The 22952-nt window shown below is 40.3% G+C and overlaps 1 protein-coding gene across 2 annotated transcripts in view; it reads left to right on the forward strand.

The window, feature by feature from the left end:
- The window catches only part of rassf3 (Ras association domain family member 3), a 53561-nt gene extending 31422 nt beyond the window's left edge, over nt 1-22139 (forward strand). For both annotated transcript variants that reach the window (XM_053649784.1, XM_053649785.1), the window contains 4 exons: nt 13261-13368; nt 15551-15803; nt 18839-18954; nt 19059-22139. In XM_053649784.1, the coding sequence (XP_053505759.1) occupies nt 13261-13368; nt 15551-15803; nt 18839-18954; nt 19059-19208 (627 nt within the window). In that variant the 3' untranslated portion in view covers nt 19209-22139. The remainder of the gene's footprint in view (nt 1-13260; nt 13369-15550; nt 15804-18838; nt 18955-19058) is intronic.
- The last annotated feature ends 813 nt before the right edge of the window (nt 22140-22952 follow it).

Genomic DNA, 22952 nt, shown 5'->3' on the forward strand with positions numbered 1-22952 from the left:
TAGTTGTGCCAGCTATAAGTCACATCCCAGGTTTTTCTGATATGTTAGTGTTTCTATTAGAGATGGCACAAAACCAATAGCATCGCACTCCCATTTTACTGTTTAGTAGGATTTAAAGAAAACAGGATCAGATGGGTATCTGTATCGGCTGATACTCAAGGTTTCATTATCGATATCGGAAAAGTAATAGTGGTATTGTGCCATCTCTAGTTTCTGTAGTAATTTAGTTTCTATATTAATTACTCATTCAAAACACTTCTATATTAATTATTCATTCAAGACACTTCTACATTAATTACTCATTTAATATTCTGAGACTAGTATTAATGTATTAATATGGTTGAAATCATGAAGCTCTTGTGTGATGAGAAGTTTATTTAACATTTATGAAAGTAGTCCGTAAATCTTTGAAGTCTTCAGGACTGTTTGTGCTTTCCAGTTTCCTGGTAATATGACAAACTGCTTTCTTTGTTGTTTGTTGTTGTCATATTAACTTAAAAAGAGACACTGGTGCTGGAATGACTGTCTGTAGCTGCTGTAACTTAAGTAATAACAGGAACTAACTTGTCTCGCGAACATTTCGTGTGAATCTAAACCGTTAAAAGCACAACATGTTGTTCAGTAGTAAATTAAGAGGAATGAAACAGTTCAGATATCAGTTCCTCCAGGATTTAGAGATTTTGCGATCACAGAAATGAAAGCAAAATAACGCGAACTCCACAATATACGGAGGCTCTTAGAATTTTTTATTGATTTGGGCCAAGATGCATCATGTGACGTCCTTACAACGCGCATTAAGTCAAAGCCCACTTTGATTCACGTGCGCCGAACATGAGTGCAGCTAAAAGGGTCTTATTTACCAACAAACTTCACTGCGAAAGATCAAGCATTTTTGGCTGCAACAATCACTGACAAACTCTTTGACAATAACCCTCTTGCAAAGGTACCAGGTGTATTGAACCGAGACATATAAGTGGAGCTAGAAATAGTGCAATCTGTTGATTGGTCAAACACAGCTGCCACAGAATCGGCCTGATTGTGTCCTTGGGTAGAACGGTAGTACTGCACGCCAATCTTCAATCTAGCACTATTACCTAGTGTCGTGATTCTGTGCTTTTCTTTCCTTTGATTCATGTAAAAACCAGAATCTTCAAGTGAGGCAGAATCCCAGACTGCTTACCACTGTGCTTGCGCACCACACTGGGTAGAAAATAATGGACCAGAGGAACTTGTGTGGATTAAGCAAAATTTACGTGCATTGTTCTCAATACAATGTCATTTGTGTTTCAGCCACAGAAAAGAACTGACTCGTTGTGTTTTGGTCGTACTCCAACTTCTCACTGTTTTCACGTTGATTAAAGTATTGGCACGCTTGGCTTTGTTCGGGCCCCATGCCACCATTAGACCACAGACTATTGGGTTTCATGTTCAAGGGTTTGTCCTAGTAGACAGTCAACCTCATCGCATTTTTAAAAATAAGCTGCATGTCTTATAATTCTGCCTAAAAAAATGTGTGGTATTTGTGATACTATTGATGTCCATCATTAGTCACGACTTCGTAAACCTCCAGAGAACTCCTACTTTTATATGTACTACTGAGCTGGGAAACCCACATTACAGCAAGGGACTCTTTTGTAAAGCGTGGTGTGAAAGTGTTATAAGAGACGAGCGCTTTTGAAAGTAGTTCATTAAATAGAACTTAATTTCTTTCTGGATCTTTGATCTACGTCTTTGTTACACGTCTTGGATTTTATGATAAAGTACATGCGTTTCTTCTCATCAGTGCTGTTTTATTACAGCATGCTGGATTTACATAGTTCAACAACACGAAGTTTGGCTGACATCAGCATTTCCTCATCAACAACTGTACTGCATTCATCAGACCGTTCAAGCTGTGTCCTTGTTTCTAGTAAAACTCTGTAGAGTGCGTCCTTGTGTAATTTGAATATGCCCTCCACGTAGCCTTTTCCACAGTTGTGTGTGTGTGTGTGTGTGTGTGTGTGTGTGTGTGTGTGTGTGTGAATATTGTAGCGTAGCAGCCATGCATAATCGCACCCACACATTCGTATTGTGTGAGAAATGTCACGGAGTGGAGAGAAGGTCTCATCCAGAGCTCTGGCCGTATTCAGATCCATATTATAATCTTTCTCTGCTTCTCAATTTTCACTGTGTTTGAGAACAGCTACGGAGAGGAGCACTTTTTTTTTTGGTGTGTCCTGGCTGAAGGACTGTGGATAGTCAGCTCCTTCATCAGAATGACCACAGCTCACATCCTGTTACTTCATTCTGTCCTCATCCTGCACCAGAAACCACAATTTCATCACCACTCAAATCAACACACATTTCCACACGAGTTAATATTAGCTTTCTTTATTTATAGTCTGTGTAGAAATTGTTTGTTTCCTCTTACCTTAGTTTAGAAGTAGTAAGTAGGTGTTTTGTGGTTGATATGTGCTGCATGGAGTCTGTATTTATGTCTGGCAGGTGTGGTCTGTATTTAATCTGTTTTGTCCCCTCAGTCTCTATTTCATATCACAGTTTTATATTTACATGCTCATTTTAATACAATATTGTTTCTGTTGTAACAAGGTAGACAGGGACTCTCCACATAAACAAACTGAAAAACTTGTGCAATTTTTGATAATGGTCATGTTTTTTTATTTGGAGGAGGTTTTTATTTAACATTTCTCCCGTGTCAGTCAGAGATGAACCCGTTCCTGTTTTCTGACGCAAGAAATTCTTCAGAACAGAGGACCTTGCACTTTGTTTTCTTGGTAATAGAACAGGCTGCATTTTTTTATTTGTATTTTTTAATTTATTTTTGCCTTATTAACATCGAGAGACAAAAAGAGATTGCTGTAATGTATTGTAAGTGATAACAGGAATTAATTTGTATTGCGGATATTCCACAACATTAAATGTATCTATAAACAGATAAAAAGTGTATAAGTGAAATAAAGCACTTTGGGACGTTTTGGATGGAAAAAGTAACCCAGGCTGCATCACTCCACCTCGTTGGTGTTTATTTTCTCTGTAATTGCATGCTGTCATGTTTTATTCCTTACATGGATGATACCCACGATACTGTCAGAAAGGAATTTTGTTATGTAGAATGTCACAATATTGATATTAAAGCATATGGTCATATTGTCCAGCTCCAGTACAGAGCTATTTTATTTACTGAGTTCCATTTGATTGTAGTGTGACTTGGATGAGATTTACACAAAGCCATGATGTGAATGTATTTGTGTGAATAGTGCTACAAAGGTTGTGTATTTATTTATTTATTTATTTTTTAAATCATCAGAGCTCTCCAAATGCAACAGCTGCAGCTGCTTTCCACTAACAGCCTGTGAGAGCCAGTGACGCCGAGTCAGCACTGACGGTCTTCCTGTGGCACGTTTTATTTTTATAGTTAAGAGAAGGAATGTTAATACACACCACAAACAGAGCATGCACTTCCTGGTTTTCCAGAGGGTTTTGTTGTTGGCGGATAGCATGAGACAACCAAGATCTCCTCTATATTATTACGAATTAGGGTTTTCATTCATTCTGGTCAATCTGAATGTCTATTTTTAGCAACTAGAGGGCCAAACATTTTAAAGCTTACAAGTCCAGTCTCCTTGACCCAACTCTACTAAACAAAACCTTACGCTTCATGTTGTGGCCACGAGATTGAATCAGAAGCTGTTCAGAGTGGGCTGGATTAAATACAGTTGCCTGCTCGAACAGCTGTGGGCAGCAGCTGTAATCTTATTATGATCTGCTCAAATCTCTCCTCTGCTTTTAGACCAACTGCCACTGGGGGTGGATTCTTCCAGTTGCAGACTTTGCTCTTATCTACTCCTATCTCTGTTTGTACAAGCAGTCACAATGCAACTCCCACTGCTTTGTGCATGACATCACTGTCCTTCAGCCATTGTGAGGTCAACCAATCAGTGCACACAACAGCACTTCTGCCCAAAGAATTGGACAAGCACTGAACTTTGACTCCTGGCTTCAGAGCCGCTCGTGCTCATGGGTTTCTGATCCATTGTGTAGCAGATCCGGAATGTTTTCCAGGTTTATCCTGTACTCTACGCCAGCGGTGCAGCAGCCAAAACACATTTGCTGCTGTAGGCCTGGTCTAAGCCTAATGGCTTATAGTGTTCTATATCAGATGCAGTAGATGTAGTAGCAGTGACGCAAATCAGATCCGTTGAGGATTCTTTCAGACTTGGGATGTACTTTGAGGAGACAGTAAAGCTTGATTTAATTCGATTAAAACTTTCTTTTTGTACGGTATGAGTTTTCGGTCGTAGACAAAACTCACATATTGTAAAATAAGCCCTTGGCCATGAGATGAGATTGGTAGTAAGAACACATAATGTGGCGTGCTCACTTGGTGCCCTAGCGACACAAGGCAACCAACAGCAAAGTTCTGGCAGTGTCGGAAAGTTTTATTAAACTCTAAGATAGTAATAGCTACTTCATAATATCCACCAGAGAAGGATGGCTTAGGCTGATGCAGAACTCACGGGACAGCTACAGATACAGTAATGGCCATGGTGAGACATAAACGGGCAGAAAAATATCCTTATTGCCTGAAACTCACTTTGAGCAGTGTTTGTTTATGCGACCCCATTTTCTGCAGAAGACCAGACTGTGCTGATTGATGTACGTAGAACGTAGTCATTTTCATTCATCTTTGCCATATAGTCTGACATTAAGAACATGTTATCACAGAGTCTGTCATAGAATTTGGCCAAGATTTTACTGGGATGATTTGGTAGTGTGACTGGTAATAATCTTAAAAGCCTGCTGTAATTGCACAGTGTAAGACCAAGGGTGAAGCATGTAGGGGGATATGACACACTGCTATTTTTATTATCTCAAAACGACAATTTTGTGAGAGATCACTGGTAGCATCTGTACTTTTTATAACACCAGCTCCATTGATCCTTGCTGTAACAAGCAGCTGATTTGGTGTTAAAGTATATTTTTGTACCATATATCTATAACTATATATATATATATATATATATATATATATATATATATATATATATATATATATATATATATATATATATATAAATTATTTTTTTTTTACCACGTTCCCCACCTCTAGAAAGAAAGCTTGTGAAAATAGAAAGAAAGAAATTTGTGGGATTTGTTCTCCCTGCCACTGAATCAATTAAATTTTCTTTTGGAAAGATGTAAATGTCAGTCAGACTAGACTGGAAAGATGGATCAAAGATGTAACTTGACACACCCTTCTGATATTTATGAGAAGGCTGCAACGGGACTCTTTGAAAGCTCAATTCAAAAGTTCAAATTCAAGTTATTTTGAAGAGCCAGATTAATAAGCCCAGCTACAGGTTTACAGCAGAGCTTGTTTAATTAGTCTGTTCTATACTTTGGTGTGTAACATTGTAATATAACGTAACTTGGAGACAGTGACACAGGGAACTGCCAGCCATGTAAAAGCATGATGTTTAGACCAGAACCTCTGAAGCGCCCAGATGTTTACATTTGCAACGGTCTCTGGGTGGAGCTCACGAAACTCAGATGGTGGTGCGTTATCCATGCCGTGCAAATCCACATCCTCTTTTATTAGTTCTGTTTTACAGTTCAGTGACAGAATAGAAAGTAATTCCCCTTACATGTTTTTTTCTGTTGTAAAAGCTCATTTGCAGTTCAGCAGTCTTAATTGTTCAGCAGTCTAATAGTTCATCAGTCTTGCTTAACATGAACTCAAAGAATGTTTTGCATAATTCTGCAACAGAAATGTATAAATGTACACTATATAACATAATCAACCCTTTGTCCTTAAGTAATTTAGATTGTATCATACTTGGGTTTGGGTTTGGCTGTGATGTTGGTTCTAAGCCGGCTTTCCTTGCTCAAGAGCAGGTTGCAGGTTACCATGATTTGCTTTCCGAGCGGCCTTGTGTGTCATGGAGCAGATGAGCCGTGTGATGATTGACCAGGTGTGTGCACGCGTGTAAAATTACATCCGTGAATCAACAGTGCGCTAACAAAATTCATATCCCTGTTGATATGCCATGCCTCGTAACTATTTAACACCAGAGTTCATCTGTTTTAAAAACCGTGTGAGGTTGGGTCAAGGGTCTGAGTAGTATGCATGAAGTATATGCATGTACTGTTCCAGTCCTCTCACGCTGTGGTCTCAATCAAGCGAACTGAGCTGCTGAAGCTTGTGTAGCATCTGGACACAGTTTTTAGAAGCCGGGATGTAATTACCGCCATCAGGTGGAACCTCCATGGGTGAAGTGTAGCCTGTAGTCCGTGTCTGAACAGGCCTTTGAAGTTAATGATAATAGTGGTAATGAGTCTTTGTTGGTCACATATACATTACAGCACAATGAAATTCTTTTTCTTCGCATATCCCAGTGTGTTAGGAGGTTGATCCAGGTCAGAGCGTAGGGTCAGCCATGATACAGCGCTCCTGGAGCAGAGAGGGTTAAGGGCCTTGCTCAAGGGCCCAAGAGTGGCAGCTTGGCAGTGCTGGGGCTTGAACCCCTGACGTTCTGATCAGTAACCTTAACTGCCAAGCCACCACTGCCCCAAGCCACCACTGCCGAGGGAGATGAGAGAAGATAGCTGCAGAAGTAAGACCAGATGCAGTTTCAGCATGCAAAATGATCACAGACACAACCTATACAACATGCACATTCACAAGTGACAAGTAAATCGTGTTGCTTGTAGTTCATTGCAGGTAAGTGTGTAGCAACCTCTACTTTTATCGCTTGTGGGTGTGCACTGCCCAGCATTTCAAAAAATTTAGATGAAAAACAAGTACTAGCTAACATGTAAAGGCTTATAAATCTAACTAGCACTAAAAATAAAAACAATGCAGTAATCATGTTACCTGCTAGGATTTGAACTAGCTTCGTTTCAGATTCATTGTACTAGCTACATGCACTCACCAGCACTCACCATGATTTGATTTAAACGATTTCCTTAAAGGTTTTATTTTCCTTCATAATGGCCCTATACACATTTAATGAACGGTTTTATATATGGAAGGATGAAACCACGGTTATGTTTTGTCTAAGTAGTAAGTGAGAGATAATTGCATGTAGGACCTAAAATTGTGAAGCAACATCGGAGCACTGTTGGCCTCAGGTATCATTTGAGCCAATCATTTGGATTTGTCACTTTAATGCAACATACATAATTTGCTTAGAATTGAGCAAAATCTCAGTTTAAATGTCGTTCGCTGCTGTCGCTGAAATCACAGCTCAATGTTGTGCATGTATATAGAAAATGAACGGTCGTCTGTCGCCTTGTCGCTTGCTAGTATGAATGCAGGGTTGGTGTAATTAGCAGTACAGCTTACATAGGGGTTATGCAGGCTTTAAGTGAGAACTAATGATGCAGCCTTTTTAGCTCACTCTTGTGGCATGTTTTCCACTGGGACAGGTAAAACTCATCAACAATTCTCCGTATTTCACCCTTACCACAACCGGTTTGTGTGTCATGTGACCTCCTACCTGTCTAAACTCATGTCAGTATTGCCATAGAAATGGATTTAATCATAACAAGTGCTCCTTCATGACCCAAATGTTTGAAAAGTTCCTTTGATGGTGTGTCATTGTGAAGGTTGGTTATGTGGCGCCAACATGCTTTGCCTTCAGTTTTGTTAAGTCTTATCATTTCCTTTTTTTTTCTTTCTTTTTTTTCTTTTTTGGAAAGCGCAGAATAAGATTTGGATCCCTGAATTACAAACACAGAGCTTTGTTCAGGTCCTGTAATCTGATGCACAGTTGCTACTGCTCCCAGTAGATAACAAAACCCTGAAAATATAAATGTGGTTGCCTTCAGATATTGAGTACACGTTCCGCTTTTGACGTTTTCCATTTGTTCTCACTTCTGTGTTCCCAGATGGCCATGCAGGAAAAGTGTAGACAGTTTAGTTAACATGGCCTTGAAATGGGATATCTGCCCGTTAGGAGTGTGTGGATTCTGTTGCAACACCTGGTGTGTGTCTGATAGCAGGCTTGTTCATTCAGCCTTTAGAGCATGACCTCATGGCTTTGCCTTGCAGTAGATATAAGTAGCCAGGTAGCTTAAATATCCAAACCAAACAAAGGTCTCTCTCATTCTTCATATCTCATCAGCTATATCTCCTCCATATGTTGTGTACAAACTAATCTAGCACAATCTTAGGAAACATATGATCATTTTCACTGTCGGTGACTGTGCTTTTAGTACACTTTTCTTTTTTTAAAAAAAAAAAAAATCACTTTTGTGTTACTAATGTTTTACGGGGTGGATATTAATGGTGCTGACTTTCTCCACGAGCATACAAGGCTTCACTACTTGGTTAATCATTTCCATGGTTAATGGTGTGCAGAGAGGACATCCTGTAAATGATACATGAATAACACTGTTGCTGATCCCACATTGCACTTGAGCTTGACTGGAGTCAGCGTTCAGTTCTGACATCAGCTCAGCTTTTTATGAAGGACCTTTTTAGTTTAACGTTAACCCTTTATTCACTGAATTCACATACAGGCTTTCAAGCAGCATTAGCATTGTTGAACTTAACCATGATTTGCACTGATATATAAAGCATTATGTTGTTAGCTTCTGTTTATGTAGTTAATTAAGGACTTTACCCACTTGTTAAAGTTTAACCCTGTTGGGCGTGTCCCAAATAGTTTGTGATTCGATTATTATATCATGATGCTTCAAACCCGTGCGAACTAGCGGAAGGACTGGATTCAGCTTTGCTCTCATGAAGGTAGACCATTTGGCAAAAGTTCCAGTCCTGCTCCAGTCTGGTTTAATCTCCCACTGGAGAAATGACAGACTTTCTTACTGATGAGTCAAACTAACAGTGTGCTCTCTTTTCATCAGGTCTGTTTGAAGTCTTTTCTATTACCCTGTCAGTGCCTTCAGGCCATTTTGAGTGTTGTGTTTCCAGTGTCACATATGACAGCCTCATAAGTTTGATCTATGAGTACACTTGATCAAAAATGTAATTTCCCCTGATAAATGTGCTTTGAACAGAGACTATGTGTATAAAGGAAATATCTACAAGGTGCTTGATAGGTCCAGGTTTCCACTATGTGACTTAAATGTTATAAAGAGGAAGTGTATATTGTTGTTGGTCTGTTAAGTACACTCTTCAGTTCTGAGGAGCTCAGGCATTTGAATTGTTCTCTTGAAATGACCCGCTTATCTTACACACCCAGGACTCTACAGAGTAGGTGCAAGGAGTCCTGACCTTTATAACGTTAATATAATCCAGAATGCCGAGCCTGTTGTTGGGAGTGTACTTTACTATGCAGAATTATGAGTTGTTTACCTAAAGAATGGTACACAAGCAAATGATGAGGGTGTGGGAAGATCTCCACTTATAGTACACAGCAACAAAACCCAGGCATATGATCAGACATCTGTCCTTTCAGTCCCTGGTGTACACTGTAGGTGATCACAATATAACCATCTGACTGAAAAACATAACTGCACTAGGCAATGTTAGGGGAATTACAAAAGAAGCTTGAAGGAATAAGATTAGGGAGTTTCCAGTTACCTACCCCACAAACTTGAGAAAATAATACTCGTGTACTTGTGATTCTGTAGTCCTAAGTGAACTAATAGCTTTATGATCTTGGCTAAAGTGTTTAGGTATCATCTGTTTAGCCTGATGTGATTTCAGAAGCTTTTTTCTAACACACACACAGCCCTGGGAGAATCTTCATCATGTGAGTCATCAACTAACAATCAAAATCCTTAGAAGTTGTCTGATCAAGCCAGGGAAAGCCAAAACTGTTCCCAGCTAAGCAAGAATGAGTGGCAACTTGGAGAAGTGCTGCCACAGTCAGCTGCCACTTTCGCAACCAAGACACCCTGGATCCGAAGAAACAGACTGCTTTACATGCAATTTTTCAGTATTGAGGCCTTGGTTGGATATGAAGAAAGGTAATTGTGTAAAGAATGTGTTTGGACGGAAAGGTGTGGTGACTCTGGACTTCCTATGCTAGCGAGAGATGAAGGAGTGGTCAGATGGCCACTTTTTTTTCTTTTCCTTTTTACATGAAAGCGCCTTCTTCACTCCTGGTTTCCTTGAGATATTATCCAGTCCTCTTTAAAATAGGAGTAGTTCTATCCAAAAATGTCCTACATAAGCCGAAACTACATAGTAGGTTATATTCAGCCTGTTTCAGCCTCTAGCTTTTGGTTTTGCTGATGCATATATTTACTAGTAGGAAAGATTACATCAGATCAGTAGTTTTGTCAGACAGGAGTGTCCCAACAAACCTGTCTGACCACGGATCCTATTCACTGAAGTCTAACTACAATGGGAAGGATGTGCAGGATGACACAGCATGACCAAGAGCATGACACACCATAAGATTCATCTATTCACCAAGACAGTTCATCTACCTATCAACACGTAGTGGCTCAGCATATATCCCTTCTTCACTGGTGCATGGATGCCACGTGGCCTCTTTGGGTGATAGCTGGAAGCAGACTGAAATGAATGCTTTTCTCCTTAAAGTAATGAGCTTTGTTGGAGGTAAATAGGTTTATGCCTGACAGTTGGACCTTGAAGACTTTTAGCTGTTGCTGTAATCTCCTTGTCCTTCTTCCTTACGCTGATCTCTGCGTGTAGGCGAAGGAGGATTCGGCAACTCGCAGTGTGGGAGGCAGGGCAGTTTTTTTTTTGTGCCATTACCTCACCGACGGAATGTTTGTTTTTCCTTAGTCATGCTTGGCCGTGCAGTACAGTCCAACTTAACCCTTTCCTTTTCATCTACGACCTCACACTTGTTCTAGTCAGTATGCTTGTCAAAACCCAATTTGGTGACAATGTCTTAGAGGAGGCATTATATGAGCAAATATATCAAATAAAAGACAGGTGCATGTTGCTCGAAGAAACATAGAATCAGAGAATTGCGTGCACTTATGGCTGGGTGTGACTACAGTACTGTTTGTTATATTAAATAATGTTTTGTAGAGTGTCTTGGAGGTCTGACATCGAGCTAAACTCCAGACAGTTTACACAAACAGGGTTTTCCAGTCCAGCCCAAACAACGAGCCACCATAAGAGAGCCAGCGGAACCCACATCATAAAGCCCACCACATCAAGATAATAGTGCTCTCTGTGTCGCTAGTGGGATTCTCCACAGCACACATTACTGGTGCATTCCACAGTTCTTATATACAAAGATTCAATACACTTAAAGCCACTGAAAGGGGCTTGTGGAGCATGTTTACATAGTTCTTACCATCTTTTGTTTAACTTGACAAGGCTTTAAGGGGCATTTTGCTTCTCAATTTAACCTCATCAGAAAGCGTGTGTTAATTGCTCAGCTGAGCTCGTGTGGTGTCGGAATCCCTTCGTTATGAAAGTCTGTGGGTTATAAATGTGTCTTTTCGCTCTTGTTTGCCATTGCTTGCATGGAAACCAAGTCAATGTGGGCGAGAAAAGATTTGAAGCTGGATTACATGTGTGAGAAGAGCTCTGTAGTTTATGTACCTATTTAGGCCTTGGAGGCTTTCCAGTCAGGAACATCAACACGGGTATTACTAAGACGATGACTAATATGATGCCTATGATTGCGGCACATGTAGACAGTTTTGATTTAAATCCAGTTAAATGAATTGTTAAGAGTTTAGACTGAAGGCACAGGTGATGGGGATGGATATCCCCCCCCCCCCCCTCTCTCTCTCTTGGTATATGTCACTGAGGCCCAAAATATACTTGGGTGCACCTTAGGGGTGCACCAGAATAGCACCTGTCAGGCTAATCCAGCTATGAATCACTCAGTTAGCAAATGAGGTCAAGCTGAAGCCGTTCCAAGCTTCACATCACCAAACAGTGAGAGTGCATCAGGCCTGGAAATTCCAATGCTAACTACACATAGCCTACATTTGCAAACTAAACTTTTTTTTTTTTTTTTTTTTTTTTTTTTTACAGCTTTGCATTCATGGCTTAGCACAGCATATGCGCTTAGACCACAAGGACACCACCTCTTTCCTCACTCTCAATATCAGTAATACAGCTACAGTGAGCAGAAAAAAAACCCTTCTGTTATTGCCTCTGGGACTCTGAGGGACTTTTGACCCTTACAGCAAAGGGACATGTGCAACATTTGAAAGAGAAGCCAGGTCTATGTCTGGTACAGTATTTAAGCAGTACTCTACAGTGTGAAGGTCCTTGTGTGCCGACGTGTTGGCATTATTTCCCGAGACAAGAACCTTACCTTATAAGGGGCTCTGTGCCTTCTGGGTTAAGCTGTGCTGCTGTAGGCTTTCAAGCTTTGTTTTGAACAGGCCAGCTCATGAAAGCAGACCTGCTTCTCTCTGCCGTCTTATGACCATGTAAGACCAGAGTGCACTTGAAGCTGCTGACAACAACAGCCCGTAGAGCGACAGTCCAAACGTGCCTAAGAGCTTTTACTCGAGAAGGAGGTCTTGAGGAACATTGTAGAGAATGTTCCAAATCAACAGGCGTACAATGATCTATGCTTATAAAGTTGACATCTATTTGGAATGCTATTGGCTCTTATGGAATGTATAGTATTTTAAGCACACATCACGCATTGGGCTTTGGGGCTTTCCTGCGACGCACGGGCGTAAAATATCATTCTTACTTCTGATCTTCCTCGTATAATCATGAGCTTCATTTAGTGCAGTGTATCAGAACTCACTTATTTGTAGCAAGTCCTTCCTTGTTGAAGTTACACAACACAAATAGGACAAAGAGCGGTTGCAACATTCTTTTTCCTTCAAGGATGTTTGAATATTTTGGAAATGATTCTTCACTGGGTTGGGCTGATTTCTGTCAGTTCTTACACTCTTAGACGTCTTAGAAACAAGCGACTAAGGCTTGGCAATATGACAATATAATATGGATATTCTGCTCAATCTGACTAAATTATGTCCTAATATGCTTTTCTGACGTATATGACTTGTGGATATATAATTTATACTGTGTTTTCTTCTTCTATTTTTTTTAAAGTGATGTTAAAATTTTATACTGAATATTTTTAGAGCATATTTCCGTGATAAATAAATTGCTGTAGTCATTAAATTTAAGTATAATTAAGCAATGTTTTTAAACTGCAACACTGTATATATTGTGATGTGGTTGTGTTTGTGTATTTGTGTATGCTAAAGTCTACCAGTATGGATTTATACTGTTTTGAAGTAACCTTTTATCCTCAGACATATTTTTCTCAAGCTTATTTTGCCTTTTTTTCTCTTGCCGTTAACTCTCTTTTTATCTCTGCTGTTTAGGATGCTGAGAAGGAGAAAGACCTCCGGACTCATCTCAGTTATGAGGAGATCAGGCACAAGATCGACTTGTATAACGCAGCCACACGAGACCACTTTAAAATGACACTGGTGAGTTCCTCCTGTCCACTCTGTCCACCAACTGCCCCACTATCCATTATTAACCACTTAACTAACAGTCCTATACCTTTCCTGACCTCTCTTTAGATGCACACACAATCAAAGCCAGGTTAAGACTATCCCTAATGGAGGGGAGATTATATTTCTGTGCAAACTGTGTGCTTGGGAAGTCTTTTTACCTTCTATTGGTGTTTACATGGGGAGGATAAAAGTCTAGCCTGCTGCCCAGTCCAATGTTTTAGTTGCTTGGGAACTGACTAGGTTAAATTGTGGTAGCTAAAGTGAAATAATAATGCATTATCCTCTTCTAACAAAGTTTCTAATGTAGCCCATTGTATTTATATGGTCAGTATTTTACATACTTATGTGCTCCTGATTCGGAAAGATGGTCTGTTGTCATTGGGATGCACGCTAATTAGTCCACATAGTAACAGTCTTTCCACCATCATCCAGATCACCTCTGCCAATGTGTGTAGCGCAGTGTGCAGCGGGATTTGGAACAATGGTGCAATAATTACAGCGACGATGTGCGGAAGCGATTTATGTTTACACAACAGATGAAAACTTCTGTTATGAGAAAGTCAGTAAGGTGTAGAGTTGTTTTTTTTTTTTTTTACCGATTTGTTCACCCCTGACATAACACCTCCATTGTAGTGTCTCTGTCTCCTCACAGAGACATTACTCATGCTGCCAACCTTGTGTGTCTCCATTCAGCCTTGACTCTTTGTGTAATAACGATAAGGCCACCGTGATGTCACAGGCCCCGCTTTTGTTTTGGCTACCTGCTTGATGTTTCACATATGAATGACTGTTGTGTTGTAATGATGGCTGTTCATCGTGGGATATCCTGCCTTAGAAATAAGCTTTGCTTAGACAGAGAGAAAGATTCTACTTGAAGTGCATTTTCTGCTACGAGACAAGATACACACACATTTCTGTCTGTCTCTGTGTGTGTGTGTGTGTGTGTGTGTGTGTGTGTGCTATTTCATAGAATGCAGAAAATATCAGAGTGGCTTTCTCATTTTTTTTAAGCGTCTCACTGTCTCTTCTTCTTGTTTCTTTTAGCTTGAGGCAGTCATGAGTTTTCACTTCTCATTTATAACAATAGGAGCTACTAACAGATATTACAAGAGTGTGTGTGTGTGTGTGTGTGTGAGAGTGGGTGAGTGAGTGAGGATGGTGGGGGAAAGTAGTGGACGTGGTGGTGTCAGGCCCCTATGTTTTGGCTGGTCAAGCAAAACTCCTGCGTTCCAGTGGTGTATTTATTTTACAGTACACAAGTGAGTGGCGCATTGGGCTTGCCTCCTGACCTATAATTGGCCCCTTCGTGTCTTCCCTTTGGCACTAACGTTCAGGCTAACAGACATGGAGAGATTGTGTTGCCTGTAATCCGAGGTCCATCTGGACACGAGGCTGTACTCTAGAAACCGAGGCGTTGCTTTTTGACTCCCCTTCTTACACATGCAGAGAGTGCAGGATTGTGTCTAACACACGAAGTCCAGTGTAACTTACAGTTACTGTCAATATCACAGTATTTCAGTGGTAGTAGGAATTTTAAGCATATACAGAGGTGGAGGTGACATTAAATTAAATCTGTTTGAAAGCTCGTGTTTTAACATTTGGAGGAGATTACATACTTTTAGAAAAGAGGAAAAGAAAAAAAAAGGTTAAATTAGCAAGTTCATTCATCTTTAGTAACCGTTTTAGCCTGGTCAGTGTCATGGTGGATAAGAGACTATCCCAGGAACACTGGGTGTGAGGCAGGAACACACCCTGAATGCAATGCCAGTCCATCGCAAGGCATCATGCACACACATTTACACCCTCATTCTTACCTAGATGTGATTTAGAGTAGCCTGAGAACCTTAAGAAGAACATGTGAAACCTCATACAAACCACAACCTGAGCTCAGGATTGAACCCGAAATTCTTTCTAATTTAACACATTTCCCAAAAAAAAGAAGAAGAAAGAAGTTGAGTAAACATCATTCCGTACCAATTATGTCAACCTGGTGCTTTACCGTAGTAGACCGTAGTATCTATTGTTGCAGCAGAAGTTCCTGCCCAATGATTTTGTAACCATTCAAGTTTTCCCTGTGATTAGTAATATGTATTATGCAAAAGCTGCATTTAACATTCATTTTAAAAAAAAATCTTTCTCTCTCTGTTGCTAGAATCCCGACGGCTTGTACACAGGCTTCATAATGGTGCAGCTGGAGCTGCGGCGGCCCATCACAGTGACGGGAAGAGTAGCGGGGATGAAGGAAGGGGAAGCCTTTTATTTACCGTGCGGTGCTGTAAACACTCTGCACATCAGTAGCTCCAACACGGTACAGCAGGTGATCGAGGCTCTGCTGAACAAGTTCACCGTGGCCGACAACCCAGCCAAGTTCGCCCTGTACAAACGCTTCTGCCGCGAGGACCACGGTGAGTCCTGTGTGTGTGTATGTATAGGACATGAATGTGTGTATGTACACTGGTCAGTTCAGTAATGATCCTCATGCTGCAGTGTGGTGTGTGTGTGTGTGTGTGTGTGTGTGTGTGTGTGTGTGTGTGTGTTGCCAGGATGTCAGGAATTCCACAACAAGATCAGTCCAGCAAACAAGCATACATTTGAAGTGTGTGTATTTATGGACTGTCTTGCCTCCTAGTGCTTTTAGTCCAAGTATATGATTTCTGCTTCTTGTGCCAAGAATATCCAAATAGCACGCACACATGGTACACACACACACACACACACACACACACACAGTCAAGAGACCAGTTGGTACACTTGTTGTTGGCCTCTTTCCCCACATCCACAGATCTTTTTGCACACACACACTGTCTAGTTCTGCTAGCTCCCTCCGTGCCTTCCAGACAGGCCAATTCCACTGGAAACCTGTGCCCGAACTCCTCTTCCATCAGAAACCCTTCCAGCCATCTTTTCCATAATCACGGCTTAGACGTCCTGCTGCTAAGGGCCTCCTCTGACGTCAAACACACAACACACACGTCTCGTGACAAAGTTCCAGTGTTTGTGAGATGAGTAATGCTCAGACAGTATGCAGTCCCCCGCACGCCAGGATATATGGTTTGAATCCACATGTGCACATACGTTGAGCAGACGAACAGTTACTCTATCCACCTCAGTGCAGTGGGAGACATTAAGCTCAACTATTAAACAGAACGAGTAAAGAGGGAGATGGAGCATCTGAGGTTTTGCCAGAAGAGGGGAAATGTGCTGATGCTGCTGTCTGGATGTCTCAGACGTGTCTCCCCTGCAAAGCTCCTCTCCATTTCTCGCTCCTCTCTCTGAAATCCCCTCTAGCAGCAATCCAAGGGATGGGAACGTGGGTTGAAGTATGTGGGGAACACAAACACACACACACACACACACAGTCATGCAATTGTGTGTTCCACTACTCGTTAAATGGCATGTGCTGAGACTGTGAGCTCTCTTAATTAAATGCCCCGTCTAGACTAACTAAGCAGCTTTGTGCAGAGTGATGAATTTGAATTTAGTCAGAAACTTCTGCTACAGAGTTTATTACAGAGAACAGAGCACCACTTATTTCAGCCCACATCAAGCAGAGTACAAAATGAAAATTGTGACATGCATGCCATGCCAGCGACACAACAGCAGAACTGTGTGTAGTCACTGTGTGAAGCGGTGCTCATACTGCAAACTTTTTATTACAGTGATGCAAATCACAATCCACCGTTATACACCGAGATGTATTTGGTGCTTCGGGTACGGTTTCCTCTGGGTACTCCGGTTTCCTCCCCCAGTCCAAACACACATGACAGACATGTTGTAGAAATGTGATCGGCATTTCCAGATTGTCCGGAATGTATGGGTGTGTGAGCGTGTGTGTGATTGCGCCCTGAGATGGGTCGGCACCCCGTCCAGGCACCCCGTCCCTGGGATAGGCTCCAGGCTCCTCGCAACCCTTTGTCGGAAAAGTGGTACAGAAAATGGAAGGATGGATGATTATATAAATATATAACTTATTAAAAGTCATGAAATGATTATAAGTTATGATGATATTTATTATTAAGTTCTTGTTTGACTCTTGGTTACTTGCATTCGATGGGTTTAATCCAAACCTTTAAAAACAAGGTGTTGGAGCATTCAGGAATATAAAAAGATGCACAATATAGGCAGAAAAGTCTTGCGCACATTTGAATAATGAGCCCAATATTGAAATAGTTGGATCGTGTTAATAAAATGTTTCCTGTGGTGGAGTCTCTGTCTTAATGAAATACTCGCCAGTTATTTCTTGATAATTAGGTCCATTAACTCAAGCAAGAGCGAGAGACTCCTGTAGTTCACCTGAATCTCATTAGAGCATTACTAACCTGTAGAAAACAGAACAGACAGGAACAAACCACGTCATGGTTTTCGCATGTTTCACTTCTACAGGAAAAGGCAGTGGCCGCTCACGGCTGTAGAAAGTACCGTAATAGGCTTTCGAGATCCTCATCGGGGTTGACCTGGCGGTGATATGGGTCGGGTTTTGATAGGTTGTTTTTAATCTGGTGTCTGACCACCTCATTTGTTCATTTTACATTTATTCCTCTCAGTGCAACCTTTTAAGTGTTTTTTTTTTTTCCTTCCGGTTATTGTACCATGATCTATTCCACAGCTGTGACCCACCTCCCGTCCTTATCTTATCCAGATTTACTGTTAAATAATATTGTTTATAGGCAGTGCAGTGTAAATATCAGTCCAGAGTACTACAACACCACCACTATCCAGCAGCTTGTTTCTTGGAAATTCGGAAGAATGATGTCATTACACCAGAAGAGTTCCTTATTATGTAGCGCTTGTATGTTTGTACTGCGGCATTCACAGTCACTGTTTCAACAAGCCTTTGTTTTCTTAGCCACTTTATTTGCTAACCAGTGTTACCTGTACAATAGAGTCTGGGAGTGAATGACTTGTCACTGCTGCCAAAGTAAAACTAGTTTTGAAAGGATTACACATTTTTTGGCTTCCTCAGTTAAACATAATTAACAGTAATAATGGTGAGTATAGAGAAATCTGGCTAATGTTAGATATCCGTCTTCAATAAGTCATTTTTTAAAGTCATTTTCCCCCGTAACATTTGTTTTACCCATCTTTGTCAAGAGTTAGGCTAAAAAGTGTGTGTGTGTGTGTGTGTGTGTGTGTGTGTGTGTTTATTTATTGTCCGATTGTGTTTAGCATCTTATGTGTTTAGCATGGATTAACTGATGCATTCAGTTAATCCATGGAGCAGTCTTAGAGGTGTATCCATGTGAAAGAAGATTAGCCTGATAATTAAAGAAAGGACTATTTTTTTTGCAATACAGTTGTGATGATCATTATTTTATTATTGAGCAACATGATAATCATCATGATCACACAGCCATTGTGCTCTGTATTCCTTATTTGACTATAGATAATGGTTGCTTGTGTGTTTTTTTTGTTTTGTTTTGTTTTTTTCTTCTCCCCACAGTGTGTGTATGTAAGCTGTCAGAGGGAGAGCACCCTCTGTTCCTGCGTCTGCTGGCTGGGCCGAACCTGGACACACTCAGCTTTGTCCTCAGAGAGCAGCAGACAGGAGAAGTCATGGTGAGGCGTCACTCACGTTTCCTGCCCCAGAGCAGGTCAATAGAGTAAGGAGCTGCTTGTTTGAACATGTCTATTGATCTGCACGTCCTTCTCTTCCTCTGCAGTGGGACGCTTTCTCCATCCCCGAGCTGCACAACTTCCTTCGCATCCTGGATAAGGAGGAACAGGACCAGGTCCGTGTGATAACTGCACGCTACAACATCTACCGAGAGAAGCTGGAGGAGGCAATCCAAGCGACTAGCAGCCATAATTAACCACACACATACACAGAGAGAGAGAGAGAGCGCGTGGACTGGTGCCTCAGGAGTGAGGTGACACATCTCTCTCAGGAACTCTGACCTCCAGAGAACTTTATGTGCACCACGCTTTTCCAGAGTGCCATACTCCCATCTCACACACACACACTTCTTTTTTTTTTTTTTCTTTTTTTCCCCCCTGTCCAGTTACCTCTTGAACTTGTGAATGATGCAAGCTTAAGAATCTGTTTTGTTTGATTATTTTATTTAATTGATAAATACTGTGGTTTGTACATATTGTTGTTTGTAATTTATGTAGGGAAGCTTTGTTCTTTTTGTTTTTAAAAAAATCTATATTGTAAGAGTCTTATTTTATTTTTAAGAGTCATAGCAACAATCCAAAATGAATGACTAGAGAGAAAGGCAGTGACAGTCGGCACTGCTGACCTGCATGTTTCATTTACCGAAGAATAAGTAAACTTGACCTTGTTCAGATGGAAGTAGAGGTGATACCGATTTACCGCATGGTCTAAGTCTGCATAAAATGGTTCTGTTTTAAGTTGGGCCGGTTCTACGTCAGCACTGTGAGGCATGGAGACGAGCTGCGGTACCAGTGTTAGTATTACCAGACCTGTTGAATGACACTTCGTAACAGGAGACCGGACAAACTGACAGTGCATTTGCAAGTCAAGGAAGAGTTTAGTGTTGGGAATCCAGTTGGAAAGCACAATATGTAGAAACGTGATCATAAAAGATGAAGAAGGAAGACAGGATGTACGAAACTCCCAGTAAGAGGCATGAGAATGGAGAACGAGCGATCGTTATGTTGGTTTTAAAGCTAAGTTAGTTCAGAGCCTGTTGAAAAGGCTTCCGAGCTCCTAGAAGTAGGGCTAAGTTGTCACGGAGCAGAAGCAATTGCAGGAAGTTGACGTGGAGATAGAGGAAGTTGAAATGCATTTAGAGGAACTGTAATGTGCCGGTCTGGGAATAAACTTAATGAATGCAGGTCCAGTGTTCACGCTGACCTCAAGGGCTTGACTTGTCTTTGTTAGTGCCAAATGTCTGTTTAAAACTGCGGGGTGATTATGTATAATATCCTCCCGTTATCAGATGAGCAACAGAAGAAAGAACAAGGCATGGGCTGTATATGCCTGCGGTCTTAAGGGAAGGGATGTACCACTTGTCGAGCTCTAAACTAAGTGAGGATTAAAGATGCATGCTGGTGGATGCTCTTGCTTTGCCAAGCTGTAGGCTAAGCGTCTGTATCATGTTTCAGCTGCAGCTGTTCAAGACATCTCTGATTGATAATGTAAATCTGTGGGGGGGGTTTTTTCAGGTAAGATGATCACGTATTCCACCACCGAATGGAAGTCTTGATAGTATACATAACAGAAGTGACAATCTGCGCAGAGAGTTTGCGTTATATATCTTTATCTCTCTTTTAGACGCTGTTAAACGTACTGTAGTTCCTTCTATGCAGAAATCAGCAGAAATGTGTCTTAAAGAGCAATCTGTCAGCAGGCTGTGCTACTTTTGTCTCGGTGAACATTTACACCAAAGTTTTTTTTTTTAAATGATACTTGTGTATCAGTGGTTGATTTTTTTTTATATTTATATATAAATATATACCTATGCATATTTTATTAGAACATGTTTCTGCTAGTACTCTGCATGATGGTTTTCTGAATACGCTTTATTGTGTTGCAGTGTCCGTTCATGCATTGATATAGTGGTGATGTGGGGACATCTTCTGGCCATCTGCTGTAATAGCACCTTTACTTCACAGGCCTTTTGTTCATGTTGTTTGTTTTTTTTTCTTTCTTAAGTGAAATTTTGTTTTGTTTATTTTTATAACCAATGATACAGTGTAAAACTGCATATTTAATTTAAATCTAGAGAATTTAGTGCCTGCTGCACTCACAGAGCTTGTATTACTCTATATGTAGCCTGTGGGGTCATGTCACCATGGCAACACTTACTCCTAAACACTGGGTTAAATATATTTTAGAATCAAATGTTTCATCATGGCAGGAGTTTTTCATCAGGGAGATGCTGATGATTAGCAGTGCGGAGGAGCTGTTATTCTGGTGTGATTAGGTTCAAACTGACGATTACGCAGGGCTCCTGTAAAGTCAGTAGTAGTAGATACTAAACCATTTTTGGGCACTTTACATTGTAATTCAGGGAAGAGCTTTTATTTTTGTCAGCTTTGGATGCTTTTTTATTTTTAATCATTTTTAAAAAATTTTTTATAAATCTTCCTTTACTATATAACAATAACTCTATATTTTATTCCGTGAAAGCATACGTGTGTCCCATGGAAGCTTCTTCTCTTAAGTTGATTTAGAAAGAGAAAGCAAGCTTCAGTAGTTCAGTAGTTTATAGCGCAATACTGTGAATGTTCCAGCTGTCCAACTGCATCACGTTTTATTAACTTTTTCTTCAAAATCTCCACTAAACGCTATGAGTATGTGTAGTACTACTAAAGGAATTTCCTGTATAAATGCATGCATTATATTAATCCATGCATATCGGTTCTGGCTGTGAAGGACATCACTAGACAGTGTTGCAGCGCATGACAGTTGATTATCGAGAAAGACGCTCTTGATTTATAACTTTTCATTTGCTAAACCAAGATTTATGATAAAGAAATTTCAGTACCTTTTTTGCAATGTTTGCAGGTCTGCCTTGTATAAGTCAAACATTTAAAGTCTACTTTTCACTGCATTTAAGGGAATGTTGGAGGAATTTGAACATAATTTCCACTGGTCATTTCAGGATTTAACCAAGCTACCAAAGCTAAATCTGATCATACATATTAAATGAACACATCAGAGATGTTTTAAGGTTTGTTCGGCTACTGTTAATGAAAACGGCTCCGAGAGATCAGCGCTGCGAAGTGGTCTGTGCCAAATGCATAATGTTATAATAAAGGTGTCGTATTTGTGATGTGGTGGTTGATGTGTGGCTTATTTGATTTTTTTTTATACTAGCTGTTTCTAACTAGTAAAACAGTAAAATAGAATGAAGAACCTTTATTGGACCTCAATTTCACATGGACATTCTGGCTGTAGTCACTGGGACTACGGTTTCTGCTATGGCTTTAGGACTGCAATTACCTAGCACTCGGGTATCCTTTAGTGAAGAGTGGATCAGTTCAACAAACAGACTTCATATAAAAACCATAATGAAATTTCACACTATCCGTTGTTACCCAGATGAGGATGGGTTCCTCTCAAGGTTTCTTCCTCTTATCATCTTAGGGAGTTTTTCCTCGCCACCGGCTCGCTCAATTGGGATAAATTTACACACTTAAAATCTGTATCCTGTGTTTATATATTTCTGTAAAGCTGCTTTGAGACAATGTCCATTGTTAAAAACGCTATACAAATAAAATTGAATTGAATGTTTTTAAAAAGAAGAAGCGGCTCAACAACAATGATGATAAAATTCAGAATCATCATTATAAGGCCAAAAATAATGTTAATACTGTAATTATTTGATAATCTTACATTGAACAGTTGTATAATGACATTAATAGCTATAGCTAGAATGTCTACAATCTTTTTAATGAATAAATTCCACAATTACAAAGATAATAAATAAAAGAATACAGCAACGTAATTCAGTGACAAAGAGCTGTAGTTGAATAACATTCAACAAATTATGTGTGTAAATTATGTTCCAAAAGCCGATCAGAATACGTCAAACAAAAATATTCAGCCACCTGTAATCAAATCCGAATTCCTGAGGCATGAGAAA

The sequence above is a fragment of the Ictalurus furcatus genome, chromosome 19 (genome assembly GCF_023375685.1).
Source record: "Ictalurus furcatus strain D&B chromosome 19, Billie_1.0, whole genome shotgun sequence".
Classification (NCBI taxonomy): Eukaryota; Metazoa; Chordata; class Actinopteri; order Siluriformes; family Ictaluridae; genus Ictalurus; species Ictalurus furcatus.